The 27,936-nt window shown below is 41.5% G+C and overlaps 1 protein-coding gene across 6 annotated transcripts in view; it reads left to right on the top strand.

Annotated features, from left to right (window-relative positions):
- BLNK (B cell linker) overlaps positions 1-27,936 on the top strand; it is a 309,255-nt gene that overhangs the window by 123,130 nt on the left and 158,189 nt on the right. Inside the window, exon 1 of one of the 6 annotated variants that reach the window (XM_033943171.1) lies at positions 20,791-21,159. The exons of 2 other annotated variants lie outside the window; for them this stretch is intronic. In XM_033943171.1, the coding sequence (XP_033799062.1) occupies positions 21,113-21,159 (47 nt within the window). In that variant the 5' untranslated portion in view covers positions 20,791-21,112. Of the gene's footprint in view, positions 1-20,790; positions 21,160-21,753; positions 21,825-27,936 lie in introns of those variants that run through there. 3 more of the 6 variants (XM_033943172.1, XM_033943173.1, XM_033943174.1) reach the window with 3 other exon arrangements.

Genomic DNA, 27,936 nt, shown 5'->3' with positions numbered 1-27,936 from the left:
GTTATTCAGAATAGTGAAGACACAGAAGGATTGCGAAGACCTGCAACGTGACATAAACACGCTTGAGAAATGGGCCACGACATGGCAAATGAGGTTTAATGTGAATAAGTGTAAGGTGATGCATGTCGGTTACAAAAATCTTATTCATGAATACAGGATGTCCGGTGCAGTACTCGGAGAGACCCCCCCCAGGGAAGAGACTTAGGAGTACTGGTCGACAAGTTGATGAAGCCGTCCGTACAATACAGGGCGGCAGCAAAAAGGACGAACAGAAAGCTAGGAATGATAAAGAAGGGGATCACAAACAGATCGGAGAAGGTTATCGTGCCACTGAACTGGGCCATGGTACGCCCCCATCTGGAATATTGCATCCAGCACAGGTCGCCTTACATGAAGAAGGACATAGTACTACTCGAAAAGGTCCAGAGAAGAGCAACTAAAATGGTTAAGGGGCTAGATGAGTTGCCGTACAGTGAGAGATTAGAGAAACTGGGTCTCTTCTCCCTTGAAAAGAGGAGACTCAGAGGGGACATGATCGAAACATTCAAGATAATGAAGTGAATAGATTTAGTAGATAAAGACAGGTTGTTCACCCTTTTCAAGGTAGGGAGAACAAGAGGGCGTTCTCTAAAGTTAAAAGGGAATAGATACCTTACAAACTTAAGGAAGTTCTTCTTCACCCAGAGTGGTGGAAAACTGGAACGCTCTTCCAGAGGCTGTTATAGGGGAAAGCACCCTCCAGGGATTCAATACAAAGTTAGACAAGTTCCTGCTAAACCAGAACCTACGCAGGTAAGGCTAGACTCAGTCAGGCATAGTCTTGCTCCCATGGGTGAAAAGTCACTATTTGTCATAAATAGCTTACGAAACAGGCTTTATCTTGATTGGCATAACAGATTGAAGGGTTAGAATTGTCTAGTTGAGAATGGCATGTCATATTAAAATCCCTACCCACCATTACAAGGCCTTCTTTCACCTCAAAGAACTTCACTTCCACCCTCTCAAAAATGATCCCTGCAGTTTTCATTACAAAAAAATAAAATAATAAAATGAAAGCATGAGGTAATAGTCTTTCAGTTCTGTGTCTTGATTCTTGAATAAATTATTTCTGTCTAACAGAAGTGCTTAAGATGCATTTTGTTCACGTATGTGGACCATTCTAAGGCACATTAAGGCAAAGAAAGCAAACTTGCATACAAGTAACACAAGTTCTCTATAGATAGCAGGATAAATCAGAAACTCAAGTGGGTGGTATCATCCAATCGTGCAAACCTCTTTTAGAGCTCAGTGAAACCTAGAAGTTTTGTTTGAACTTATATAAAGCTTCCTACACAACAGCTGTCTTACCAGTTCCCTAATGTAATACAGAGCTTAGAAGTCGACTCCCTGGGATTGTGGTTGGTATGTATTTCTGATTTATTACACTGAAAACCCCACAACATAAGAACACAATAGTTGCCCTACTAGGTCAGACCAAAGGTCCATCTAGCACAGTATCCTGTGGCCAGTATCTAGCTCATACAATGGCCAATTCATAATAATAACTAATAATAATAATAACTTTATTTTTGTATACCGCAATACCACAAGCAGCTCAGAATGGTTTACAGAGGAAGAGACTGTATACAGACAGTGATGTTAAGAAAAAAGACTTTCAAATTACATTAGCAAGCCAAGAGTAGTCAGGATTTATCCAGAAGCATTTCAAGGATACATGAAGACAGGAAAGGAGTCAGAGAAATTTATCAAAGAGATAGGTTTTAATTGATTTCCTGAAGGTTTGGTAGGTGGGTGCATTTGAAATGAAGTTGGCTAACCATTTATTCCATTTGCCTGCTTGGAATGATAATGATCTATCAAGGAATCTCTTGTAGATACAGCCCTTCAAGGATGGAAAAGAAAACAGGTAGGCACTACGTGTGCAAGTGGTGCCTGGAAATTCAAAATGGTGCGACAGGTAGACTGGGGATGAATCTGTTATGGTTTTGAAGCAGAGGCAGGCAAACTTGAAAATGACCCTTGCTTCCACCAGCAGCCAGTGTAGTTTTTTTTTGTAATACGGGCTTACATGATCTGATTTTTTTGAGACCATAAATGAGACGGACGGCAGCATTCTGAATGACTCTCAATCGTGTGATGGTTTTCTTAAAAGATCCCATGTATATAATATTGCAGTAATCTAAAATGCTTAATATCAGAGATTGAACCAGCAGTCGAAAAGAGAGGAAGTCCCAAAATAGTGTTTAATGGTACGGAGTTTCCATAGGTTCATAGACAGTGGAGCGCAAGATGTTAGCGCGCTGACAATCCAGCGCCTACAATTCGGCGCAAGACAGAAGCACGTGGGGGGAAAAGTCATTTTTAAAGAGCTCCGACACGGGGTTTGGGGTGGCAACCCCTCCCCCCCACTTTATTGATTAGTGTTCGCGCTGCTGTTGGAGGGGGGCTCGGGGGGTTGGAAACCTCTATTATAGCAAAAACTGAACTTTTTCTGATTTTGGGGGGGAAAAGTTCCGTTTTCTCTATAATGTGGGGGTTTCACCCCCCACCCCACCCCTGCAACAGCAGCGCGAACACTAACCAATAAAGTGGGGGGGTTGCCACCCCAAAACCCCAGTCGGAGCTCTTTAAAAATTATTTTTCCCCCGCGCGCTTCTGTCTTCCGCTGAATTGTCGGCGTTGGATTGTCGGTGCTGGTGTCCGGCGCGCGATTATCCCATCACCGTTTCCATAAAGTGAAAAAACATTTTTTAACCTGAGCATTAGTGTGGTCTTCAATAGTCAAGCATCTGTCCAGGATGACTCCAAGGATTTTGATAGTAGAATTAATTGGGTAATCTAACCCGTTTAATCTCAAGGAGATATTCATGAGCTTGTAATTATGACTTGCCAAGAAAATCTTGGTTTTTTTCTGGATTCAGTTTTAATTTAAATTGCATAGTCCATTCATTGTTCTACCTTAGTGAGGACAGATGAGGTGAGTTGTTCTGTCTCTTGCGTCAGTGAGGTTATGGGAATGATAATTGTAATGTCATCTGCGTATATATACGATTTCAATTTTAAGTCAGACAGCATATGTCCCAGTGATGCCATGTAGACATTGAAAAGTAACGGGGAGAGAGGGGATAGCCTTCTTTGGTAAGACCAATGGTCCATTGAGCCCAGTAACCCGTCCAATCCAAGTCACAAGTACTTGGCAAAAACCCAAATAGTAGCAGCATTCCATGCTACCAATCCCAGGGCAAGCAGTGGCTTCTCCTATGTCTGTCTCAACAGCAGACTATGGACATTTCCTTCAGTAATTTGTCCAAACCTTTTTTAAAACCAGTTACGCTACCCTCTCTTATCACATCCTCTGGCAATGCATTCCAGAGCTTAACTACTCTGAATGAAAAAAATATTTCCTTTTTTGGTTTTGAAAGTATTACTCTGTAACTTCAAGTGTCCCCTAGTCTTTGTAAATCTTGATGCAGTAAAAAATTGATCCACTTGTACCTGTTCTACACCACTCAGGATTTTATAGACTTTGATCATATCTCCCCTCAGCCGTCTCTTTTCCCAGCTGAAGAGCCCTAACCTCTTTAGTCTTTCCTCATGTGAGAGGAGTTCCATCCCCTTTATCATCTTGGTCGCTCTTCTTTGAACTTTTTCTAGTGCCGCTATATCTTTTTTGAGATAAGGAGACCAGAATTGAACACAGTACTCAAGGTGAGGTCGCACCATTGAGCAATACACAGGCATTATAATATTCTTAGTCTTGTTTACCATCCCTTTTCTAATAATTCCTAGAATCTTGTTTGCTTTTTTGGCAGCTGCTGCACATGTGGCTGAAGGTTTCAGCATATTGTCCCAAAATACAGCAAGATTCCATGCTACTTAACCCCAGGGATAAGCAGTTGTTTTCCCAGGACTTTCTTAACAGTTTATGGACTTTTCCTCCAGACGTTTGTCCAAGCCTTTTTTTAAACCCAGCTACATTAAGTGCTTTTACCACCTGTTCTGACAATGGAGTTTCAGAGCTGAGTGAAAATATATTTTCTCTTTTAAATAAATATGTCACTATGTAAATTCCACTATGGACTGTCATCTAGTTGTCATACCTTTGGAAACTATGAAAAACCAATTCATGTTTACCCATTCCTTTACACTGAGGATTTTATAGAGCTCTATCATATCGCCCCCCTCCAGCTGTCTCTTCTCCAAGCTGTAGAGCCCCAACCTTTTTTTTTTAGCCTGTCCTCATACGAGTCATTCCATCCCATTCATTTAAGCCACTCTTCCTTGTACATTTTCCAGTTCCATTACATCTTTTTTGAGATGTGGGGACCAGAACTGTACACAATATGCAAGGTGAGGTCTCACCATAAAACAATACAGAAGCATTATAATATTCTTTGTTTTATTCTCTACTCCTTTCTTAATAATTCCTAACATTCTGTTTGTTTTTTTAGGAAATAACTTTGCTTTATCTCTTGATTTGCAGGATGAACCATGTACACAAGAAATTCAATAGTGAAGAGTTGCCATATTTTCATTTAGCTTTTTGATTCTCAATGCAGACAAGTACATTATTGTGGAAAGTCGACTGTTAATTGAAAAGATTGCCTAATCAGTAATGTTGCAGTTCAATATATTTCTTCAGTGGTGAGTGAATAGATAGCAATCAACATTTCCATGGCTCCGACTTGATGTGCTTTAACCGATTCATTCAGTTGTAATCCATCTGGTCCATAGCAGTGGGACATGCAGTTTTCTAACCAGTTTGATAAAGATCTTCTAGCTACTGCCAATTTCAGTCTATTAGGATCAAAAAATGTGGACTGGCAATCTGGTAGTGTTCATATGCCAGGCCCATCTACCTATATGCACAATAGATTGATTTGTAAAAGTAGTTATCACTTTTGGTAAGTTTGAAGGTCTATCATATTGATTTTTAAAAAAACACAAAAAACTACATATTTGGTGAATAGGAGGCAAAATGAGATATCATTACTAAGAAATATTCTTTCAAGCCCTGCTATTTCCATGGTTTCAAAGGGAGGATGAACTGCTCTAAACCATATTAAGGAGCCATAGAACTGGTGATTTCTTGATTGGGAGTCGGTATGTCATCACCCTTTCATAATACTGGATGCTATCAAATGCAGTGAAACAATTTCCATTAATTATTGTATTCTGGTGCACCTTTACTGAGAAGATACTTAGACTAGATAGCGTAACTGGTTTTAAGAAAGGTTTGTACAAGTTCCTGGAGGAAAAGTCCATAGTCTGTTATTGAGAAAGGTATGGGGGAAGCCACTGCTTGCCCTGGATCGGTAGCATGGAATATTACTACTCCTTGGGTTTTGGCCAGGTACTAGTGACCTGGATTGGCCACCGTGAGAATGGGCTACTGGGCTTGATGGACCATTGGTCTGACCCAGTAAGGCTATTCTTATGTTCTTAGATAATAAAAGGGAAAATAAATACAGATACTAGCTCCTTGGAGAGCTGATAGATGGGTCATGCTGTCCCCTCAGCACACCACATAAAGAAACTTCCATTTCAAGCTGCAAGATTTTCTACTGGCTTGCTTATTAGATGCTGTTATATCTTTCATTTCTTGAGAGAGTTGGAGATATCGTTACTATTAAGTGCTCAACATCCATGCTGTTAATGTCAATGAATGAATGTTCAGGTGGGAATCTCTTCTTTTTTCTTGATGTAGGAATCCCTATAATTCTATCCATTATGAAGGTGGAGGCCTTTAATGATCCTCCTAATTGTAATATGTAATCTTTCAATACAACCTACTACTTCTCCTTTCTCATGAGTTAATGGTAGGAGGGTGATGGGCTAATCGCGCGCCAGACGCCAGCGCGCCGACAATACAGCGGCGACAATTTGGCGGAAGACAGAAGCGCGCGGGGGAAAAAATAATTTTTAAAGAGCTCCGACTGGGGGTTTGGGGTGGCAACTCCCCCACTTTATTGGTTAGTGTTCGCGCTGCTGTTGCAGGGAGGTGTAGGGGGTGAAACCCCCCCACATTATAGAGAAAACGGAACTTTTCCCGAAAAAATCTGAAAAAGTTCAATTTTCGCTATAATGGAGGTTTCCAACCCCCCGAACCCCCCTCCAACAGCAGCGCGAACACTAACCAATAAAGTGGGGGGGTTGCCACCCCAAACTCCCCGTCGGAGCTCTTTAAAAATTACTTTTTTCCCCGCGCGCTTTTGTCTTGCGCCGCATTGTCAGCGCTGGATTGTCAGCACGCTGACGTCTTGCGCTACACTGTCTATGAACCGGTAGGAGGAGGCTTCGAAATGGAGGGAACTGAATGATACAAATATTCAGTCCAAAGACACTGCACCATAGAGGACTTGGCCTTTTGGGTGGCTAGGCCATCATAGTTGTGCCTGTGACTACTTTCCAGAAGAAGTATAGATTGTTGTACAGAGGATGGTATTTTCCCAAGTGTTAAGAAGGATTCCAGTGAGAGAGAAGAAAAGTCCTCTTCCTCAAAGGAAGGAGGAAAGATCAACTATAATTCTTATTATTGTACACTTGGCATCTTTGTTAATTTTTTAACAATTTTATCTTGATTACTTAACCATTGAGATTTACTGAAAGTCTTTAAGAACAAACCCTAGACTTGACCATGAGTTTGTGGAATTGGAAGCAAGTAGCAGAGTGAAAGATCCCAGAGCCAACAGCCTCCCATCCTGCTGGTCCCATTCAAGAGCCCTGGATACTCCTGGAAGGTATATTTATTTTAAAATGCTGCATCATAAAAAGGATGCACCAAGGGTTTCTCCAAAGAAAAATTTGCCATGGAATTTATACTGAGTTATCAATACAGGAGACTCTGCTCATAGGTGAATCAGTGTCCGGGATGATGAAACTAGATTTGACAAGACCAAGGCAGAGCTGTGAGGATTATGAAGATAGCTCCTGTTTATATTTTGTAAAGCCCTGGATATTAGCAGCATAGAGAGATAGGTATAAGAGAAACATGTCTCCCAGTATATATTGAAAGTGTATGATGCTTGTTTTCTGAAGCAGAATAGTGGAAGATTCTGCAATGAGAGGACATAGGATGAAGTTAAGAGGTGATAGTCTCCAGAGTAATCTAAGGAAATACTTTTTTACAGAAAGGGTGGTAGATGCGTGGAACAGTCTCCAGAAGAGATGGTGGAGACAGAGACTGTGTCTGAATTCAAAAGGGCCTGGGATAGGCATGTGGGATCTCTCGGAGAAAGAAAGAGATAATGGTTACTGCAGATGGGCAGACTAGATGGGCCATTTGGCCTTTATCTGCCATCATGTTTCTATGTTTCTTATCTTCCAATATAAAGAGGTCTACTGTTGGAAGTTATTTTCCAAGAATGGGGAGTCCCATTTCCTGTTTCAAGGAGCATTTGTGAGTTTCTAAGTACCCTGTTTCCCCTAAAATAAGCCCTAGCATGATTTTTAAAGATGTTCCTAATATAAGCCCTACCCAAAAAATAAGCTCCCCCTCCCCCGAATGTCCCCGACACTCGTGCTGCCTGATATGCTGAAAAAATTGGACTTATCAATTCAGCAAACCCCCACCCCCTGCTGCTTTAAGAGGCCTTCAGTCTCATGGTGGGAGGGTCGGTGGGGTTCTGCTGCACAAGGGGAAGGGTGAGAGGGGAGGAATGATGCTGCTGCACATGGGGGGGGAGGAAAGAAAGAAAAGAAGAACTGGGGTAGAAAAGAGGAAGGGAGAGATGATTGTTGTACATGAAAAAAATAAGACATCCCTGAAAATAAGCCCTAGTGCTATTTTCAGGGAAACACGGTAATGACTGAGTTTTCTGCAACTTAATTCTATACTCCCAGAAGGTTGCAATGTAACTCAATTCCAGATTTTTAACATTTCATGACAGAAGTCATAAAATCCATTTCCCAGATTGATTGTTCCTTTTGAATTAGGATTTGTTTTCCTGACAACATATTTGTGAAAGCCCTGAAAATTGCTCTCAGATTGAATTGAAAAGATTTTTCTCCTCTCATACAAGTTTCATAGGTGTGAAAAGATAGTACATGAATTCACCCTCCTACACTTGACACATTTGGTATTGAGGCTGATGGAATAGAAGTCCCTGAATCAAGTCGATACATGAATTCCACTTTTGAAAGAAGCAAAATAACCCATAGTTATTTGGTAAGATAACTGGGCCAATTGATTCTACTGGATTGTAATACAGGCATAGATTAGGACCACATTTTATTCCTAGGGTCTTAGCTTTGGAACATTCCTAAATGAATTCTCTAGAGTGATCAGACAGAGAAGAGTCCATAAGTCTTCTCTCAATCTGCACTGTGTCAGAAGGCCATGTTGTCTTTGCTTTAATATTAACATAACCAAAGAACTCCTCTTCATAGACCAAGATAAAAAATAGCCTAAAATGGTCATTCGTGTCCTTGTTGGGGGGTGGTCCAACAGATTCAACCCCAGGACTCCCACAGAACATTTGTTTGTGCCTAGTTCTCGTTCCACTTCACTCATGAACACTCTTATCCAAGGGACCAAGTTCTATTCCTGGAGGGGGGGTGATTTTCCTAAAGGCCCTAGCATAGAAATCCCTTGAAATGACTTCTCATGACAACTCACTTTACTGAATGCAAGTGCAAACTAAGCACTGCTTTGAGGTAATTTATCTTTATCTCCCCTTCCCCCACTCCCCACAAGAAACCCCTCCCCCCCCCCAAACAACTATTCCCATGCATTTAGCTTAATTTCATTTTCAGCCTGGAACACAGAAGTTAAATGTAATTGACTACTTTAGATTCATAGCAGTAGTTTCCCATCCCTTTTAAAAAGTTCTACTTGGTAAAGTTAAAAAGGTTGCACCTGGGAGGTATTATTAGAACAAAACAACCCCAAGTTTGCTCAAGCATGGAAGCAAAGAAACTGTCTGGCTCAAAACTTTTCTAAAGTTCATATGTGAAGGCTAGGGGGACGTTTTTGAAAAAAGGAGCAACTTGAGATCATTCTTAGCTTCTAGAGTGCACATAGATCTTTTATAGAAGGATGTGTAGGTGAACTTCCAGGAAGGGGTCTATTTTATAAAAGGCACCATACGTGCCTCTATACATATAGCAGGCTCCCAGAACTAGTCCCAATAGTGTGCAAATGCTCCAAAAGAGCAGTAAATTTGTACGTGTACTATGTGTGTACATGTATTTTATATAATATAAAGAATAGCCATATTGGGTCAATCAGTGGTCCATTGAGCCCAGTATCCTGTCTTCTTGGTGGCCAATCCAGGTCACAAGTTCCTGGCAAAACCCCAAAGAGTAGCAACATTCTATGCTACCGATCCAGGGCAAATAGGGGCTTCCCCGTGTCTGTCTCAATAGCAGACCATGGACTTTTCCTCCAGTAACTTGTGCAAACCTTTTTTTAACACCAGCAATGTTAACCGCTCTTACCACATCCTCTGGCAATGCAATCCAGGGCTTAACTATTCTCTGAGTGCAAAAATATTTCCTCCTGTTGGTTCTAAAAGTTTCTCTTTGTAACTTCATTGATTGTCATCTAGTCTTTGTAATTTGTAGATTCAATCATATCTCCCCTTAGCTGTCTCTTTTCCATGCTGAAAAGCCCCAACCTCTTTAGTCTTTCCTCATACGAGAAGAATTTCATCCCCTTTATCATCTTAGTCGTTCTTTGAATCTTTTCTAGTTCTGCTATATCTTTTTTGAAATAAGACAACCAGAATTGAACACAATACTAGAGAATGACACGATGGATGTTACCCGCGGCTAGCCACAAGTAGCCGCGTGTAACCCACCAAAACGGTGGAGGGAGGAAAGGTGCTCACCGCAGGTATGGGTATAAGGCCATCCACCGCCCCATAGAGTGATGAATGGCCTTGTCCCCGCAGTTAAGGGAGGGAAGGAGCACGGTCACCGATCGCACGCAGCCCCCTCCCTCCTTCCTACCTACCAAAATCTATCTATCTCCCTCCCTCCCCCTTACCTTTGCGGCGCGTTTTAAGGTTTGAGACTTGTTGAAAGACGCCGGATCGTACGTGCAGTCGTGTTTGTGTGTAGGCAGAAGCTTCTCCTCTGACGCAACTTCCGGTTGCATCAGAGGAGAAGCTTCCACCCACACATGCACGTGACTGCACGAACACTCCAGCAGCTTTCAACAAGCTACTCAAACGTTAAAACACACCGCAAAGGTAAGGGGGAGGGAGGGAGATGCACGGACCGCGCAAGGGATGCTGAAGGGCAGTGAGGTGGCGAGAGGGAAGGGTGGATGCTATGGGGATGGGGATGGGGACGGGGCGGTGAAGGGGACGGTGGTCCGGCGACAGGATAGTGACGGTGACAGATTTTTTCCCCGTGTCATTCTCTACATAATATTCAAGGTATACATCACCTCTTTTCAACCCACACTACATCCCTGGGAACATCTATGTACATATCACATTATTTTATTTATTTATTTATTTATTTATTCATTCAATTTTCTATACCATTCTCCCAGGGGGGCTCAGATAGTTTACATAAATTTATTCAGATACTCAAGCATTTTTCACTGTCTGTCCTGGTGGGCTCACAATCTAATATACCTGTGGCAATGGGGGGATTAAGTGACTTGGGTGACAGGGTCACATGGAGCAGTATGGGTTTGAACCCACAACCTCAATGTGCTGAGGCTGTAGCCCTGTATCGGTAGCATGGAATATTGCTACTCCTTGGGTTTTGGCCAGGTACAAGTGACCTGGATTGGCCACTATGAGAATGGGCTACAGGGCTTGATGGACCATTGGTCTGACCCAGTAAGCCTATTCTTATGTACTTTAACCACTGCACCACACAGTAGGGTTTCTCAACCCAGTCCTCAGGACACCTAGCCAGCTTAGGGCCAGATGCATTAAAGTCAGCGATCATCTAAATTTAGCGACGATTGCCTTTACCGACTCGATGCAGAAAATGGATCACCATGTGGTTTTCTGAAAGATTGCTCATTCTCCAATCTGACCATGCAAATAAGCTCATTAATATTGAAATGCCATGTAAACTAACAGAGCGAATGATGCTCTAACATGGCTTCCTGATGCACAAAAAATGATCGCTTTTAGTAATCCAAAAAAGTGACTGGTCAAGACCATCCCCTTAACCTATCTAGCCATAGTTTAGCCCTTTTTTTGTTTTACATACGCACAATACGCTTGTTACATACGCACAATATCTGCCCCTAAAAAAAAAAAAAAAGATACCCACACCTACCGATGACAGCTCTCCCTAACAGCTCTCCCCATTGTCCCCTCCCCCAACACACCAACAACTGAGCCACCCCCTGTGGCAGCGAAAATGAAAAAAGGGACGCCCACTCCCTCCTGCCAACGGAGGGCACCTGAACTATCCTCTCCCCTTACCCCCCCCAAAAAAAAAAGGGCAAGAGGGATGTCCACTTCCTCCTGCCACTAGATGCTTCCCAAATCCCCTGACCCCTCCCTCACCCAGTACCTTTTTCTGAAGTTGGAAGCAAGAGGGAAGCACGGTCCCTCCAGCTTCAAGGCCCACCAATCCAAAATGGTGGGTTTTCCCTCCTTGGTGCATCATGTGATGCATTGGGATGGGCCCAAGGCTCTGATTGGCTCAGATGCCTAAGGCATCTCCTATTGACATATACTTACAAAATAACCAATTACAACTATAATAAACTTTTTTCTCATTGTTAACTAAGATTATTCACATGGCCTGAGGGGAGTTTCTATGTTCTGTTTTGTTGAGAGATATTCTTGATTGATATTTTTCAATATTTTATGACTTTGTAATGTTTAAAATTTCAATTAAAAAATTGAACTACCCCCTCCCCCCAAAAAACAAACCAGCTTCATCTTTTTTTTTGATGAGGCAGCAGCCATGCTTCTTTTCACTGTAACTCTTCCATGTTCCAATAATTCACTTGGGTGAACTTGAATACAGGAGAACTGTCAGAGAGGGTTCTCACACTAACAACTTCTGCCAGCATATACTACTATCTTCAAAGTAATATGAAGGGGCGATGAAAAGTTCTCAGCCCTAAATTCTGAGCATTAATTTTGCCACTGTAGCTGAAAAGAATATTATTTTATTTTGCAAAGTGTCAATTTGCTGAATCATAATGCTATGTTTTGACATTGTTTCAGATCATTGATTGAACCATGTCAATGAAAACTGTGAAATTTTCAAGTTTGGAACTCCAAGTTCCTATTCCTGCAGAAGAAAACTCCAAAGGAAATACATGAATCTATGATGCAAATGCCCATCTTACTCCACAGTGAAAAAGAGGTATACAAACTTTCAGCATAGATTTCAAGACTGGAGATGCAGCAAGGTCTGGGAGGCCTCAAACGGTGCAGCTCCTGAAATTGTTGACCATGCCCATGACCTGATTTTGGCAGATCAGTGAATATCAGCTAAAACAATTGCTCAGCACTACATATATCCAGGGAACATACTAAGGGTGTAATCCATGGGTATGCAGAAGCTGTCAGCCAACTGAGTGCCCAAATGTTTGAATGCTGATGAGAAACATCGTCGAGTGGACAGTTCCAAGTTGATTTTGCAGCATTTTTAGCGAGCTTGTGCCAACTTTTTGGAATGACTAGTTACTGTTGATGAAACATAGTTACACCACTATGATCCTAAGCCAAAACAACAGTCCATGCAATGGCGACATTTAGGTTCTCCAAGGACAAGGAAATTCATGACCCAAAAGTCAGCAGGAAAAGTCATGGCCACAGTGTTTTGGGATCAGGAAGGTGTTGTAATGACTATCTTCCAAGAGGCCAAACAGTTATTGCAGAATACTATTGTAACTGCAGAAAGGAATTCTCTTTTTGTAAAACAATGCACCTGCTCACAAGGCTGAGAAAATAATGGATGTTTTGATGCAGTTGGGGTTTCGGTGCATAGACTATTCATTCTACCTTACCAAATCTTGCTCCATTTGACTATTTTCTGTTTCCAAACTTTAAAGAGAGTTTGAAAGGGCAACAATTTTCAAGTGATTCGGAGGTGAATGCTGCAGCAGAGCAGTATTTCAGTGACCAGACATCAGAGTATTTTTTTGGAAGGATTACAGAAACTTCACACATGATATGCCAAGTGCGTTGAACCCCTCGTAACTGTTGTGATACCATCAACGCATTCAATATGCAATAGAGGTGAAGAAAATTTCCATGTAATTGTAATTTTTCTCCTGGCAAAGTAATTAATATTGCTAGAAGAACTGACTTTAATTCAGGGGCTTGCAGACAAAAAAAAGTGTTTTGTTTCCTGTGCTATTTGTGTTGTCCCTGAAATGTCAAATTTTCCTGTCGCTTCAGGTTTAAAATGATATGAAACATGAGAAATGTCAAATACATTTCCCAGTTATAAAATGCTCACATATTCCTATTTTCCTCTTGCTAATCGCACCATCTTCCTCATAAGTGTAAGGATACTTATCTGTAGAGAGAGCTAAGGCCCAGATTCTCAAAACTTTAACGAGCTTACTAAACTGTTTTTCCAGATGGTTTAGTCTGCATGCGTTTTAGTGACAGATTAGAAAAATAGCTTATCTCTGTCTTTAGCAAGCTTTCTAGCAAATGGGCTCTTCAATATTGAAATGAGCACTTCGTTGAATTCTTAAAAATCACCGAGCCATTCTCCAAGAGCGGCGTCGGCTTTTGGTGAGAAAAATCTGTGACTGGGGGGTGCCGGTACACTGACAGCACCATTAAAAGTGTATCTTGTGGCTTGTGTTTTGACTGTGGCTAATGAAAAAAATAAAAATCGACATGAAAAATCATAAACTGTCGTCTATTTTATTTTTTTGTGGGAGTAGTAAAAGCACGCTTCTTGAGCGCATGTATTATAGCCCCCCTTTGGCAGCGGGAAGGATGCCCAGTCTCTCCCACCACCAACCAACACACACCACCGGCAGTGGGAGAGATGCCTAATATCTCCCGCCACCAACCAACACACCTCCCTGGCAGCAGGAGAAATACCCATGCCAACCAATACCCCCCTTGGCAGCAGGAAAAACGACAGTTTATGGTTCTTCATGTAATTTTTTCATTAGCCACAGTCAAAAGTGCCACAAGATGCACTTTTAACAGTGCTGTCACTGTACCGGCATCCCCGGACCAGTTGCTGATTTTTGTCGCCAAAAGCCAATGCCGCTCTTGGAGAATGGCTCAGCGATATTGAAGAATCAACCAGAGTGCTCATTTCATTATTGAAGAGCCCATTTGCATGGCAGAGACTGATAGAAAGCTGGCTAAAGACCGAGATAAGCCGTTTTGATAATCTGCCGCTATAATGCATGCAGGCTAAACCATCTGGAAACCAGTTTAGCGACTGCATTAAAGTTTTGAGAATCTGGGCCTGAGACTGCAGTTTAGCCACCTTAGGGCAAGTGGCGTAAACCTGCCATGTCAGAGCCTGAATTAGAGGGGCGGGGCTTAAGCCAGGAGGTGACTAAATGTTATGAACAGAATAGATCAGAGAGGTCCCCAGGAGTGAAATCTCAAGTACAGAGGTCTCCTGGAAAGAAGCCATGAGTGAAGAAATCCTCCAAGGGTGTTTTATTGGTTGCAGTACCTAAGGGGAGACTAGGGAAGAAGAGTGGCACCCCAACAAACCTTGACATCCTGTAATTGCCAGAAGCAGAAGCTTATTTGAGGTAGGTCAAGTTTATCTTGGAACCTGGTTGACATCGGAGCTCATTTTCAGAGAAGATAAATGTCTAAAAGATGATAAGCTGACACTTAGATGTCTTACTAGTTGACATGTTCAAGAGCCCATTTTCAAAACTTACTTTCTAGATGTCTTTCTGGTTGTTTTGTCTCCAGTGCATCTAAATCTTAAGGAGGCTTGATAGAGGCGTGTTTTGGGTGGGCTTAGGACTTGGACATTCTGCGGGGATAATTTTCAAACTTTTAACAAAACGTCCAGGGCACCCTTTAGACATTTGTAGGCTAGACATGTTTTAAAAAGGTGTCCAAACTGACCAGATGATCACTGGAGGAATTAAGACATGAACCCCTGACTTCCCCAATGGTCACAGACCCCCCCCCTTTCCCACCACCCAAAGCTGTGAAAGACACAATACATTCCAGCCTGTATTACAGCTTCAGATGGTCACACAGACACAGCTCAGCAAATCAGAAGGAACTCTAAGGGGTACCGTCGTGAATGTCACATTAAAAAGTCCCAGGTACACTTATCAAGTTTTATCAAGTTTATCAAGTTTATTATAAAAATTTGATTAATCGCCTATTCCAAGTTCTAGGCGATGTACATTAAATAAAAATACAAAATTATGGGAAACATATCTCACAAACATGAATTAAGACAAGTTAAATCAACAAATACAAACAATCCTAGGCTAAATCTAAGTCTGTTAGGTATAATAACTTATACAAACAATATCAAAACAAGAGGGAAAATTATTAAAAAATTACAATCGGTGTTTAAAGGAAAAACAATTAAGGTAAAAAACAAGAGGAAGGGAAACAAATGTAGATTATAATAAAATATATGGATAAAAAGAGTCAATAGCATTTCGTTTACTCATTAAATGCATCTTTAAAAAGAAAACTCTTAAGTTTGCTCTTAAATTTGTCCAAATTCTTTTCCTCTCTTATATATAGTGGAAGGGCATTCCACGATTGAGGAGCCGTTACCGAAAAAAATAGTACGACGCCTCGTGTTAATAATTTTCATCGAGGGAATGACCAATAAATGTTGGTCATTTGATCTCAATAATCTAGAGGTAGAATATGGAATTAGAACTCTAAAAACGAAAGCAGGGGTTTTAAATAATAAAGATTTAAAGGTAAGCAGACATATTTTATATAATATACGATGAGCGACCGGGAGCCAATGTGCTTTTTTCAGTAATGGAGACACATGTACGGTGAGCCCTCCAAAACCCACCCAAAATCTACTGTACCTACATAAAGATGATACCTGCAGGCATTAGGGCTACTGTTGTGATATACCGGAAGGGACAGTAAGTTTTGGGTGGGTTTTGAAGAGCTCATCTTACAATATAAGCAGGTGATGTGTACCTGGGATTTTTTAACATGATGTTGACTGCAATGCCTCCTAACGTGGCCCTCTGCTCCGCTCAGCTGTCTGTGTGGCCAGAATGCTGGCTACTTGGACATCGCAATGGCTTGTTTTTGTGTGTTTTTCATTTGGAAGTTTTTGTATTCGAAAATGACCAAAAAAGATAAGACACACTAAACGGCCAAAATATCTAGACTGGTCATTAAAAAATAAAAATGATAAGACGTGGTTTCAAAAATGAACATTTTCTCTACTGGATTTCTGGACATCTTTCCCAAAACATCCAAACTCAGACTATATGCTGGACTAGGCCCATTTGTGCTGAGTACTGAAAGTTTAGATATGAACTTTGGGGACTCCAGGACAGAGACAAAGTCACTGGGCTTTCTTTCAGAAGAGCAAGAAAGTGAATGCCAAGAGCCTACAAGAGAGAGCAGGCCACAGGAAAAAGCTTATGAACTTAAGGAGCAACTTTACATGTCTATTTTCTTCTGACTAATGAAGGAAATAGGTCACTTATTCCTCTGCATGAAAATAAATGATTTCCTTTTACACTTAATCCTCTATATTATTTTATTTATTACATGCAATATGCAATAAATGCAGGGAGCATGGCCAATATCTGCCCTACATTTACTATATGGATAAAGTACATTCACCTGGAGAAAATGCAAGTGTATCCACACTACTTGCCCCTGCATGTTATACAGCTGCCCCAGCACTGGCCCCACTGTCAAAAGAAAAAGAAAAAAAAACAACCTATGGAGGAATCTCCCTGCATCTCCTTCCCCTCCAAAAGACTCAGTAGAACAGTGTATCGCAAACTTCGTACCACGTGAGATTCCAAGTGTGCCACCAGATGCCGAGGAGAGGTGCCAGCCCCATCCGACTGCCTACAGGACGTGCTTCTCACGGTAAGAGGCACTCCTCCTCCCTTGATGTCTCTCCTCCTCTCCGTACCTTTTCTTTTTCAGCACACACACACCCACTGGCGTCTCAGGGCCCCATTTGGAAGGCCTCCACACGTGTGGATGTCGACGTGACATCATCACATCGACATCCACGAGCGTCCGGATGACCTCAAGCCGCGGCCCCCAATTAAGTGCACCGCCGGCTCGCAAAGTTTGCGAGCCACTGCAGTAGAGGTTTGCTAGTATTCTGGCTCTGGTTTCCAAAGTGGAACTGATGACCTCTAACTGTAGTCACATGGTACTGTTACTAGCGATCATTCTTTAACATATGGAATAACACAAACAGTACCGAGACTACAGCAAGGGATCCTTGGTTAAGAACTAGAGAGGTTAAGAGGTACTTTCCCATCCCACTGGACTGCTAGGGAATCCCCTGTTGAGACTTAAAACATAAACTGGAGAGGGATTGGGAACTGGAAGAGAGGGAGAAATGTCACAGTTTCATCTTTTTTTATGACGGTTGGGCTTTATAAAAGGGGCCCTGTGTCAAAATACAATTCTAAACACTTTCCCTTCCACATTCACGGTAATAGGGGAACAGCATGGCAGCAAATACAGAAAAACCGCAAATAACTTTTCGTATGTTATTCGCGGTTTTTCTGTTTAATAAAAACCCCTAAAAAAGATATAAAACCGCAAATAACCTGACCTGCAAGTGTAGTGATTTGCTCCGCACAACGCTGGGAGCAGCAATTTCTTCTGTGCAATGCCAGCAGCAGTGATGTAAATTTGGGGGCGGAGCCAGGGAACAAAAAAACACAAATAATTGAAACCGCGGTTAACGAAACTGCGAATACGGAGGGGGAAGTGTATAATTTAAATTGTTTTCTGACGTTAATGCCCGATAATTGTTAGTGCTTTAAATTGCTAAGCATCTCCTCCCTCCTTAAATACTCCTACTAAAATAAACTTAAATAAATCAGACTTCTGCTTTGCTGACCATTTGTGGAATTTCATGCGACCATGACATTAACCGAGATAACACAGTAACGTTGTACAAACATCTGAAAAGTAGGCTCAGGAAAGGAGATTTGAAAATGGTAGGCTAGCCATAAAAATGTCCCTATTGTTATTTTTAAAATATTAAAACATATTTAGACAAAAAAACGAAGTGTCTAGAGAGATGGTTAAGAAAGCAGGAACATGAGTTTGGAAAATAGGTGGGGGGGGGGGGGCGATATTTAATACCTGCAGATAATACACCCAGTAAATTTCAGTGTCTCTCTCTCTAGTTGATTTAAAGAACAATCATAGCTCTTGCACGAAGATCAAATGTTTTGACGAATAAAGAAAGAAGAACTGCAACTGTTCAGTTGAGGGCTGCACTCTCCAGGGACATGAATGCTACTTGTGCAGGTGCTAAGCTACGGTTGGTGCTCAGCTTCTTCATAAGTAATAGAGCTCCTTAGGAGAAACTTTTTGATCATCAACTTAGTCAATGCTCAATTTAATGGTTTGTGAAAATGTATTTTCTTGCATTAATTCCATCAGATAGGAATAAGCAATAGATTTCCTAGGATAAGGAGCATACGCGAGCCACTTCTACGGGGGACATGGCGCTGGCACTGTATGTCTCCCAACTTCCTTCTGCTATTACGCCTATGCAGCGCTGGCGCTGTATGTCTCCCTTCCTCCTGCCGTTGCGTATCTCCCGCCTTCCTCGTCTTCTCTCCCCAACCTCCCTCCCCAAACAGCAGCAGCAGCTCACTGTGTGACTTTGCTAGGCCAGCCCGCCTCTGACGAAAGAGGAAGTTGCATCATCGGATGTGGCCCGGCCTAGCAAAGGCCCCGAGGCTGCCTGATGGAACTGCAGCTAAACTAACACTAGCGGCAGCTGTGTGGGGAAGTTAAAAGCATGCAGTGAGCTGCTTTTAGGGGGAGGAGAGGTACTGCTGGACAAGGGGGAGGGAAAGGGAAAGGAGAAGAGGTGCTGTGGACCCGGCAGGAGGGGAAGGGAAAGGTGCTGCACACTGGAGGGGAAGGTGAAATGGTGCATGGGAGAAAGCATATTAGTTGTGAGTGGGGTTGGAGGAAGGAAGGATGAGAGAGGGAGAAATGGACATGGTGTGGAGGAGAAGGGGAGATGGAGCATGGGGAGAGAACATGTTCTGAGTGGGGTTGGGGAGAGATGGACTTGGGGGGGAAGGAGGGATGTCACACTTGAGGGAAGGGGTGAGGAGAGAGAGAGAGAACGCATGGAGGCAGAAAGTGTTGGACTCATGGAGAGATTAAGAAATGGATGGGGAGGGCAGAAAGAAGGGAAGGAAAAATGGGAAGAGAATAAAATGTTGGACTCATGGAGAGGGAGGGAATGAAGATTAGAGGAGAGGAAGTGTGCAGGAGGCAGAGAGAAAGAAATGTTGGATGTGGCAGTAGAGGGAGTGGGAAAGATACACGCTGGATCTTTCTCTTTCTTTACCCACTCCCTTTGCAGCAAGGGAGGGAATGAGAGAAGGACAATGAGAGAGAGGGAGATATGTTGCCAATGGGGGTGAAGGAGAGAGGAAGAAAAGTTGGACTCATGGAGGGACAGAGAAAGATGTTGGTTGGGGAAGGGAATGAGGTCCGGAGGAGAGGAAGTGTGCAGGAGGCAGAAAGAAGGAAATATTGACTGTATAGTCAGAAGGAAGTGCGACCAGAGACTCATGAAATCACCAGACAAAAAAGGTAGGTAAAATGATTTTATTTTCAATTTAGTGATCAAAATGTGTCCATTTTGAGAATTTATATCTGCTGTCTATATTTTGCACTATATTTGTCTATTTTTCTATAGTTGTTACTGAGGTGACATTGCATATTTTAAAGTCATCTGCCTTGACCTCTTTGAAAGAAACCCGAATATAAATGATAATTAACATTTTCTCTGCGCACAGTGCGCTTTGTGGTTTTTTTTTATTTTGTGTTTACCATTATATATTAATAAGATTAGATTGTGTGTAAGTATGGATAGAAGAAATTGCATTACAATTAGTACTATTATTATGGGGGTGAGCCTGAGGTGGAGCTTGGGTGGTGGCACTTGGTTGATATTTGTTAGTTAGACTTAGGGGGTACATGGCTTGAAGAAGTTGAGCCCACCAGAACAGACAGGGAAAAATGCTCAAGTACCTGAATAAATTCATATAAACTGTTCTGAGCTCCCCTTCAGTTTATGAGGAGTGCATTAAGAAGGCTTAAGGCCTATGCAAACAAGTCACCCTCCCACCAACATTTCATTCATCTTTAAACATTACGGGGGGGGGGGGGGGGAAGGGGGGATTTGCCAAGGCAGCAAGAACTAGTCAAAATGCCTGAATAAAGTAAGGTAAGAATTTTTTATTTTCATACTTTAGACTCCATGACACACTTTTTCTTATGCTAAAATGCACACACAGGAACCAAATTAAAAACATATATAAATGTATCCTCTTCAATAACACATGTGTTAATTATGTCACTAGCAATCTGAAATTGTCAACTCCAACATTATGTATTAAACATTTCTGTTTTTGTATGTCACATTACCATACTTAAAAAAAAAAAATCCGTGGGATCTTTTTCAGTCCAACTAATCCAAAGCTCTACTAAACATACGTACAGAATAAAATGCAAACTCTTGGCAGCTTACACAAACCTGGCCAGTCTCCTAAAGCTTCCACCTTAAACAGCATAACTATGAAAGCAGAGCAGGTGACATAAAATAAACAGCCCTGCCTACCTTTGGAAAAGCAAACTAGTGCACAAGATAGGAAACACAAGCAGGAAGTCCTATATTAAAAAAAAAAAAAAAAACAACTCAAGCAACTCCCACTGGAAGGGCCGTACTTATAGACACTAATTTTGCACATAAGCACTAAACTATGTTAAGACGGGTGTAAGGCAAACCCAGCTGCTTACGTCAAAGGACTAACTAGAAACATGAAACCTGCCGATGTGCTCGGGCCAGTTTGACTTCTCCTGGTAAACTAATCACGCTGTGGGAGTAGGAGAGCAAAAGCTGAGAAATCGAGGGATCCAGCCGCCCCTTCTAAGCCCGCCAAGCGTCTGATGGTCAGAAGAGAAGCTTCCTGAATTAGCCCGCGACGAGGGGGTTAAAAATGGAAAAGTTACAGAGGATCACTGCCCCGGCTGGGGAGAAGTTCAGGTGAGATTTCATAAAAGTATGAGTGGGAGCGAGTGAGCTAGGGTTCAGGGAACTGAAATGTGTAAGAGCAGCAGATTTCTTGTTCTCAATGGGTTTATGGCAGGGGAAGCTACAGATTTCACTACAGTGGACTGGTGGTGACAGGTGGACTTGTTACTTACCTTTCTACACTATAGTGACTTGAAAGATAACAAGTTCCTTTAAACACAAATGTGGATAAATTTTTTTTTTTTTTTTTTTTTGCTTTTTTTCTGAAGAAATAAAAGGAGGTGTTTTTTTTGGGGTTTTTTTTAACAATGTTGGTTTCCCACACTTTTTGTTTTTGTTTACTTTGCCATTTTCTCTGTGGAAACTTGGGTCATTTCTTTCATCTGCACATCAGTCTACAAAAGTCTCCTTAAGAATGTATTTAATGATTAAAGGCTTATACAAAGTACATAAAATGTGATTATAATAAAGTCACATACATGACACCCAACATTTGCCACCTGAAAATCAATACGAATAGATAGAACAACTTTTGAGACTTGTTTCCTTTAAGTAAGAACTAATTTCTGAGTTTTGGGTTTTCCTTTACCAGTAAGCTCCGTTTCTGTTCTGGATTCGGGGAAAACCAGTCTACTGAACACAGTCCTAGGACAGAAGGAAAGTCTTTATGGGTGACGGTAAAGATGTTTTATATAAATTGTTAATTTCTCTTTAAAAGTCTTTTTTTTTTTTTTTAAATCTTTATTCCTTTTTATTTCTTTCAACAAGTGTACAGTATTATTACAATTAATTTACATAACACACTTGGCATTCTTAAATAATATTATTATACATGTTTTTATTCCTCCCCCCACCTCCCACCCTTTTCCATATCAATAAAATATTCCTTCCAAATTTATATATAATTATACATCCCTTTTTGATAATACAATTAATCTGACATGAAATCTGTCCCTCCCCCATCCTTCTTCCTCAAACATTTTAAACATTTTATTATACCCAGTAATGCACAACAATAAATATCCCATCCTATTACATATATCTCCTTATTTTTCATAACAACATATTTCCAATATTTTTCCCTCCCTATCCCTCCCATCCCATCCCATTTCTATATATTATCCCCTAAGGAAAAAGAATAAACTTTACTCGTTATAATATTCAATTAATGGCCTCCACACCTCTTGAAATCTTTTAAAATACCCTCTCTGTATCGCAAGAAATCTTTCCATCTTATACATATGACAAACTGAGTTCCACCAAAAATTACAATTCAATCTAGAACAGTCTTTCCAATTAGTTGTTATCTGTTGAATTCCCACTCCTGTAAGAATCAACAATAATTTATTGTTTGCTGCAGATATTTGGCATTTGGCCCTCATACACATTCCAAAAATCACTGTGTCATAGGATAAAGCTACATGACTCTCCATCAACATATTAACTTGATCCCATATTGATATCCAAAATGCCTGAATACATGGACAATAAAATAAAAGATGGTCTAGAGTTCCAACTTCAATTTTACAATGCCAGCATCTATTAGACTTAGAGCAATCTAATTTTTGTAATCTAGTAGGGGTCCAGAATGCTCTACGCAACAAAAAAAACCATGTTTGCCTAATAGATGCTGATATCGTACCTTTAAGTCTTTTATTAAGATACTTCAGGTCAGTGTAGCCAGGTATGCCTACCAAAAGAGTGACCTATTTGGAAGTAAGTCATATATAATCCAACAATACTTTGAATAAAACTTTTCAGAGTGTTTTTATTGTGTTCAGTGACACAGAAAGCACTCGTGTAATGCACACAAATTTCATAACATGCAGATGGTGAGGGAAAAAAAAAAACCCTGTTCACTAAAGCATGTTATAGCCCCTTCCTCTTTTGGCCAATACTTCCAGATATAAGATGTGTTCCTTTTTATTTATATCTCTGTTTAAACATCTGAAGGGTGATGCATACAGCAAAAAGTAGTAGTAATAGAGGTCAAATCAGTTATATTGTGAGGAACACAGCACATTGTAAAGTCCAAAAGATAATAAATACGCTTGCTTAAAAAAATAAAAAAATACCAGGGATGCCAGTTCCAGGCTTGGTATTTTGGGAGAGTCCTGGATTTCTGATCACTCCATCCTGGTGTATTATGGGACTTGTGGTACTGATTTGCATGGGAAGGATCGGATAGAACAAATCATGCACTGCTTTGGGATGTAAATGCAAAACCAGGACTGGCCTAAACTTCCCCCTCTAGCCTGGAACTGGGTAACCTGGCATCTCTGAAATACCTGACCTATCCCATAGCTCGGTGTTTCTCAACTCGGTCCTGGAGTACTCCTTTGCCAGTCAGGTTTTTAGGATATCCATGTTGAATTTGCATAAACTTGATTTGCATACGCTGCCTCCATTATATGCAAATGTATTTCATGCATATTCATTGTGGATATCTTGAAAACCTGACTGGCAAAGGGGTACTCCAGGACCGAGTGGAGAAACACTGACCATAGCTCAGTAGCAGTGAAGGACATGTGGAGGAACCTGGGCTCATTGACTGGATCAGGTTTTCCACTTCCCCAAATCGGCCAGCATTCCCAGTCCCTGGGAGGACGGTATCCCATGATTGTGCAAGTATGACTCATAACGGCCTAATTTATAGCCCCGGTTCATGGCACCTGACCAAGGACGCTTGGTTTGTTTGCTTGTTTTCTTTTTAATTGACATTTCAAATAATTTCACAAGTGAAACTTGCTACAGAAATATGAGCTTAATAATGCAATCAAAAAGAGTCTATAATAATTTAAACTATAATAATTTAACTTTCAAAGTTCCATTAGACTACAAAACATCTTGAGTTAGGAGAGAAAATTAGAGGGAGTAATAAAGAAAAAACAATTTTTGACAGACATGCACATGTTAATTTAGTGAGTTTCGCTACTCTCCGCCAACCTCATTTGCATGAGCGTTTTTGGAGAATGACTCACTTTTTAAAAATTGCCACTATAACGGCTGTGACAGCAGCCCATCGGTTTTTTTACACGGTGTTTTTGAAAATCTGGCCCTTACTGCATTGACTGGGCTAGGTCCTTGTCAATAAAGGGCTCAAGGCCTTAATTGCCAGGCCCAGTTCTGGTGGAGCTAGAAGCCCAAAAGAGCAGGAGGCCAGGTTCCCACCCCCCCCCCCAAAGAAATGAAATTAATTTTTGAAATGGTTCAGTTTAGAGCAGCACAAAATTGTGTGATAGACTGGGTTCTATTTCCAGGCCAAGCTGAGAAGCTGCAGAATTACTGTTCACAAACCCTCAGGGGAGGGAGTCTTAGCAACCGCTCTGCTGATACCTAGAGGCTGGACGTAACTGCAGTTTGTGGCCACTGGATGAAGACTGATCCTTTGAGAGCTGGAATGATTAAGAGGAGATAAGGGACAACTTCCGGGCAGAGCTGAAAGTGGGTCATCTTTTGTAACCCATGACCCTTGTGACCCACAGTGCATTTTCACGGCTCTAGATCAGGGGTGTCAAAGTCCCTCCTCGAGGGCCGCAATCCAGTAGTGTTTTCAGGATTTCCCCAATGAATATGCATGAGATCTATTTGCATGCACTACTTTCATTGTACGCTAATAGATCTCATGCATATTCATTGGGGAAATCCTGAAAACCCGACTGGATTGCGGCCCTCGAGGAGCGACTTTGATACCCCTGCTCTAGATGCAGTGTCGGCAGATAAGGCTACAACTGATGAATATAGGCCTCTGGCTAACTGGCATTGCATTGTTAACTGCAATGATGCAAGTCCTAAGAACATAAGAATAGCCTTACTGGGTCAGCCCAATGGTCCATCAAGCCCAGTAGCCCGTTCTCATGGTGGCCAATCCAGGTCACTAGTCCCTGGCCAAAACCCAGAGAGTAGCAACATTCCATGCTACCGATCCAGGGCAAGCAGAGGCTTCCCCCATGTCTTAACAGACTATGGACTTTTCCTCCAGGAATTTGTTCAAACCTTTCTTAAAACCAGCTACGCTATCCGTTTTTACTACAATCTCTGGCAATGCGTTCCAGAGCTTAACTATTCTTTCCTTGTTTTATTTTTTTATAATTACTGTATGCAATTTCCATTCATTCATAAACTGCAGAAAGACACGCATCGCCATTGTAATGGCCACAGTACTATACTATGTGTGAGTCATGCGTCGTGCGACTGTGACTGCAATAACAAAGACTATTACATGTTCTGTCTACCTGAGCCAGTCACTGTTTCAAAATCACCCCTCAAGCATGATCGAAATAGTCTCAACAGTTTTGGAATACATACTACTTAATTATATGTCGAGCCTTGAATGCGCTGAAGTGTCTCTCGTATTCAGCTGACAAAAATCATTCACGCAGGTCGCCCAGCTAAAAAACTGCTCACCGTTTGCAGCTTCAGCCAATCTGAACGTTTTCCAACATTCAGCTTTGCCGTCTGCATTTTCTTTCAGAACAGAAGTTTCAAATCATGTTATACAAACTGCCTGTTGTCCATGATTGAGATGGTTTACAGTCATTCTTAGACATCTTGACTGATAGTTTGCTACTCTTGCACACAGTGCCGGACTGCCCAGGCCCACCCAATCTCAGCTCAGACCGCCAATCGGATTCCTACCTGCAGTCAGTCCAGTCCTGCACACCTGCACTCAGCCACCCTTGGCCTCAGCCACCAGTGCACAGAACTGGTGTTTTGTTTTCCCTAGGGAGTGGGGATTCTGTCGGGGTTGAGCCGCACCTATCAGTTGTCTCATTGCGGTTTTCTTTCGCCCTGTGAGTGCAGGCATTTCCCACGGCTGCTTTGCAGATTTGTAGTAAATCATCTCTTGGCAGCCACAGGCAGCAGAGCTCACACCTCCAGCAGCAGCGCTCCACTCACCCCTCATGGCCCAATGGGCTTTGTAGGAGAGCCAAGCCACAAGCACACATTACAGTGATCATCAGGGCTACTAACCTCCAGAAAGCAAGGCAAGCTCAAAGAAGCATGACCCATTGACCCGTTATCAGCTCTGCTTCTGGGTAACTGAATGATCTTTTTCTGTTTAAGCCCAAAAGAAAGAGGAAACTTAGGCTAAAACCAAGAAAATGCAGCTCGAATGCAGGGGATGCCAAAGTACCATTGCTTTCTTGCTAAGGAAATACATAGTAACATAGCAAATGACGACAGAGCATATCACTAGATATCTGTTAGCTAAGAAGCCTTGTAACATGCTGTACAATCTGAAGGATAGTAGCCTACATAATAACAAAGAAAATGCTGACAGATAAAGACCATATGTCCTATTCAGGCTTCCTATCCATACTATCTGCTACTTCTTCCTCTCCTTTCGAGAGCCTATGTGCTTGTCCCATGCTTTCTCAAATTCAGATAAAGTCTAAGCCTCCACCGCCTGCAGCCAGAGGCCAGTGGAGATGAAGATGGTATGTTGAAGTTTGCCAATGGCTTTAAATAATGTAAAGGCAAAGGTACCCAAAGAATGTGAAGGATAGATTTTAGATATACAGTATTACCTTTTCCAAATTCAAGCCTAAGGCACGTTTCATATTCGGGTACATAAATTAATAGGTCTGTTATCAAATGGCATGAATTACTCGGCCTTAATTGCAGTTGATTGACAAACTGGGGCTTTCAACTGTTGAATACATCATAGCCTGCCATGACACCTTGTCCATGTATTTGTTAACTATTGTTGCAATCAGAAGCTTAGTATTGTACATTTATAGTGTGTATGATACATTTATACTGATGTCATGTAATGATTTAATAAAATGCTGTTCCATGTATTGCTTGCACTGCAGCATAGAAGATCCATCCAGAATTTCTGATTATGTGCTGAGACAGCATGGTTACTCGTAACTAATCTTAGGCCTTAGTCCTAGACTAGCCAAGAGAGGTATTAGAGAGATTCATTGCTCAGGTATGTTGTAGTGGCACAAACAGAATGATTTAGGGAAAAAAAGCCTTTAATTATTCTTTCAAAGAACTTGTACAGCTGGTGATTTATTAGGCAAACTGCTTGTTGGGAATATTATGATATAGTTTTGGTTTTTCTTGAGGAGCTGGACACTGTCACTACAAATAAGGGATCTATGCTGTCAGGGAGCCTATAGCCTAGAGAGTTTCCTGGCTGCAGACTTTGGGGTGATTCTATAAGGCATTTATGCAGGTGAAATGGAACTAGACATTTCCTAAAATTGATCAGAATATATATGTTAACTTGGAAATATATGCTAACCGGTGATTTTGGGCCTGCTTTTTTGGTGTTCATATTTTGGACTGTTTGGATGTTTCCAAGAACATCCTTCTGATATATTTTTGAACAGGAAAGCCCAATGTTTTTTCAAAAATGGCTGTGAGCAGGATGGACCCAATTCTGACTTGGACTTTCTTTCAAAAATGCCCCTCCACATGTATCTCGTACTTTGAATATCTGCTTTCTGAAAATCTAGACTCAGAAAATAATAGTATGTACTGAAGAACTAAGGCCAGTACTGAGCAGACTTGTATGGCCTGTGTCTGTATATGGCCGTTTGATTGAGGATGGGCTGGAATGGTGTAGATGGGCTGGAGTGAGCTTTGACGGAGACTTCAGTAGTTGGAACCTAAGCATAGTACCGGGCAAAGTTTTGGATTCTTGCCCAGAAATAGCTAAGAAGAAAAAAGAAATAAATTTTTTTAGATTGAATCAGGTTGGGCAGACTTGATGGACCATTTATCTGCCATCATCTACTATGTCACTATGAGGTAAAAGTCAGCACATATGCTCCC

Source organism: Geotrypetes seraphini, chromosome 4 (genome assembly GCF_902459505.1).
Source record: "Geotrypetes seraphini chromosome 4, aGeoSer1.1, whole genome shotgun sequence".
Taxonomy (NCBI): Eukaryota; Metazoa; Chordata; class Amphibia; order Gymnophiona; family Dermophiidae; genus Geotrypetes; species Geotrypetes seraphini.
Note: the sequence above shows the minus strand (reverse complement) of the source record. Positions and strands in the feature narration are given on the sequence as shown.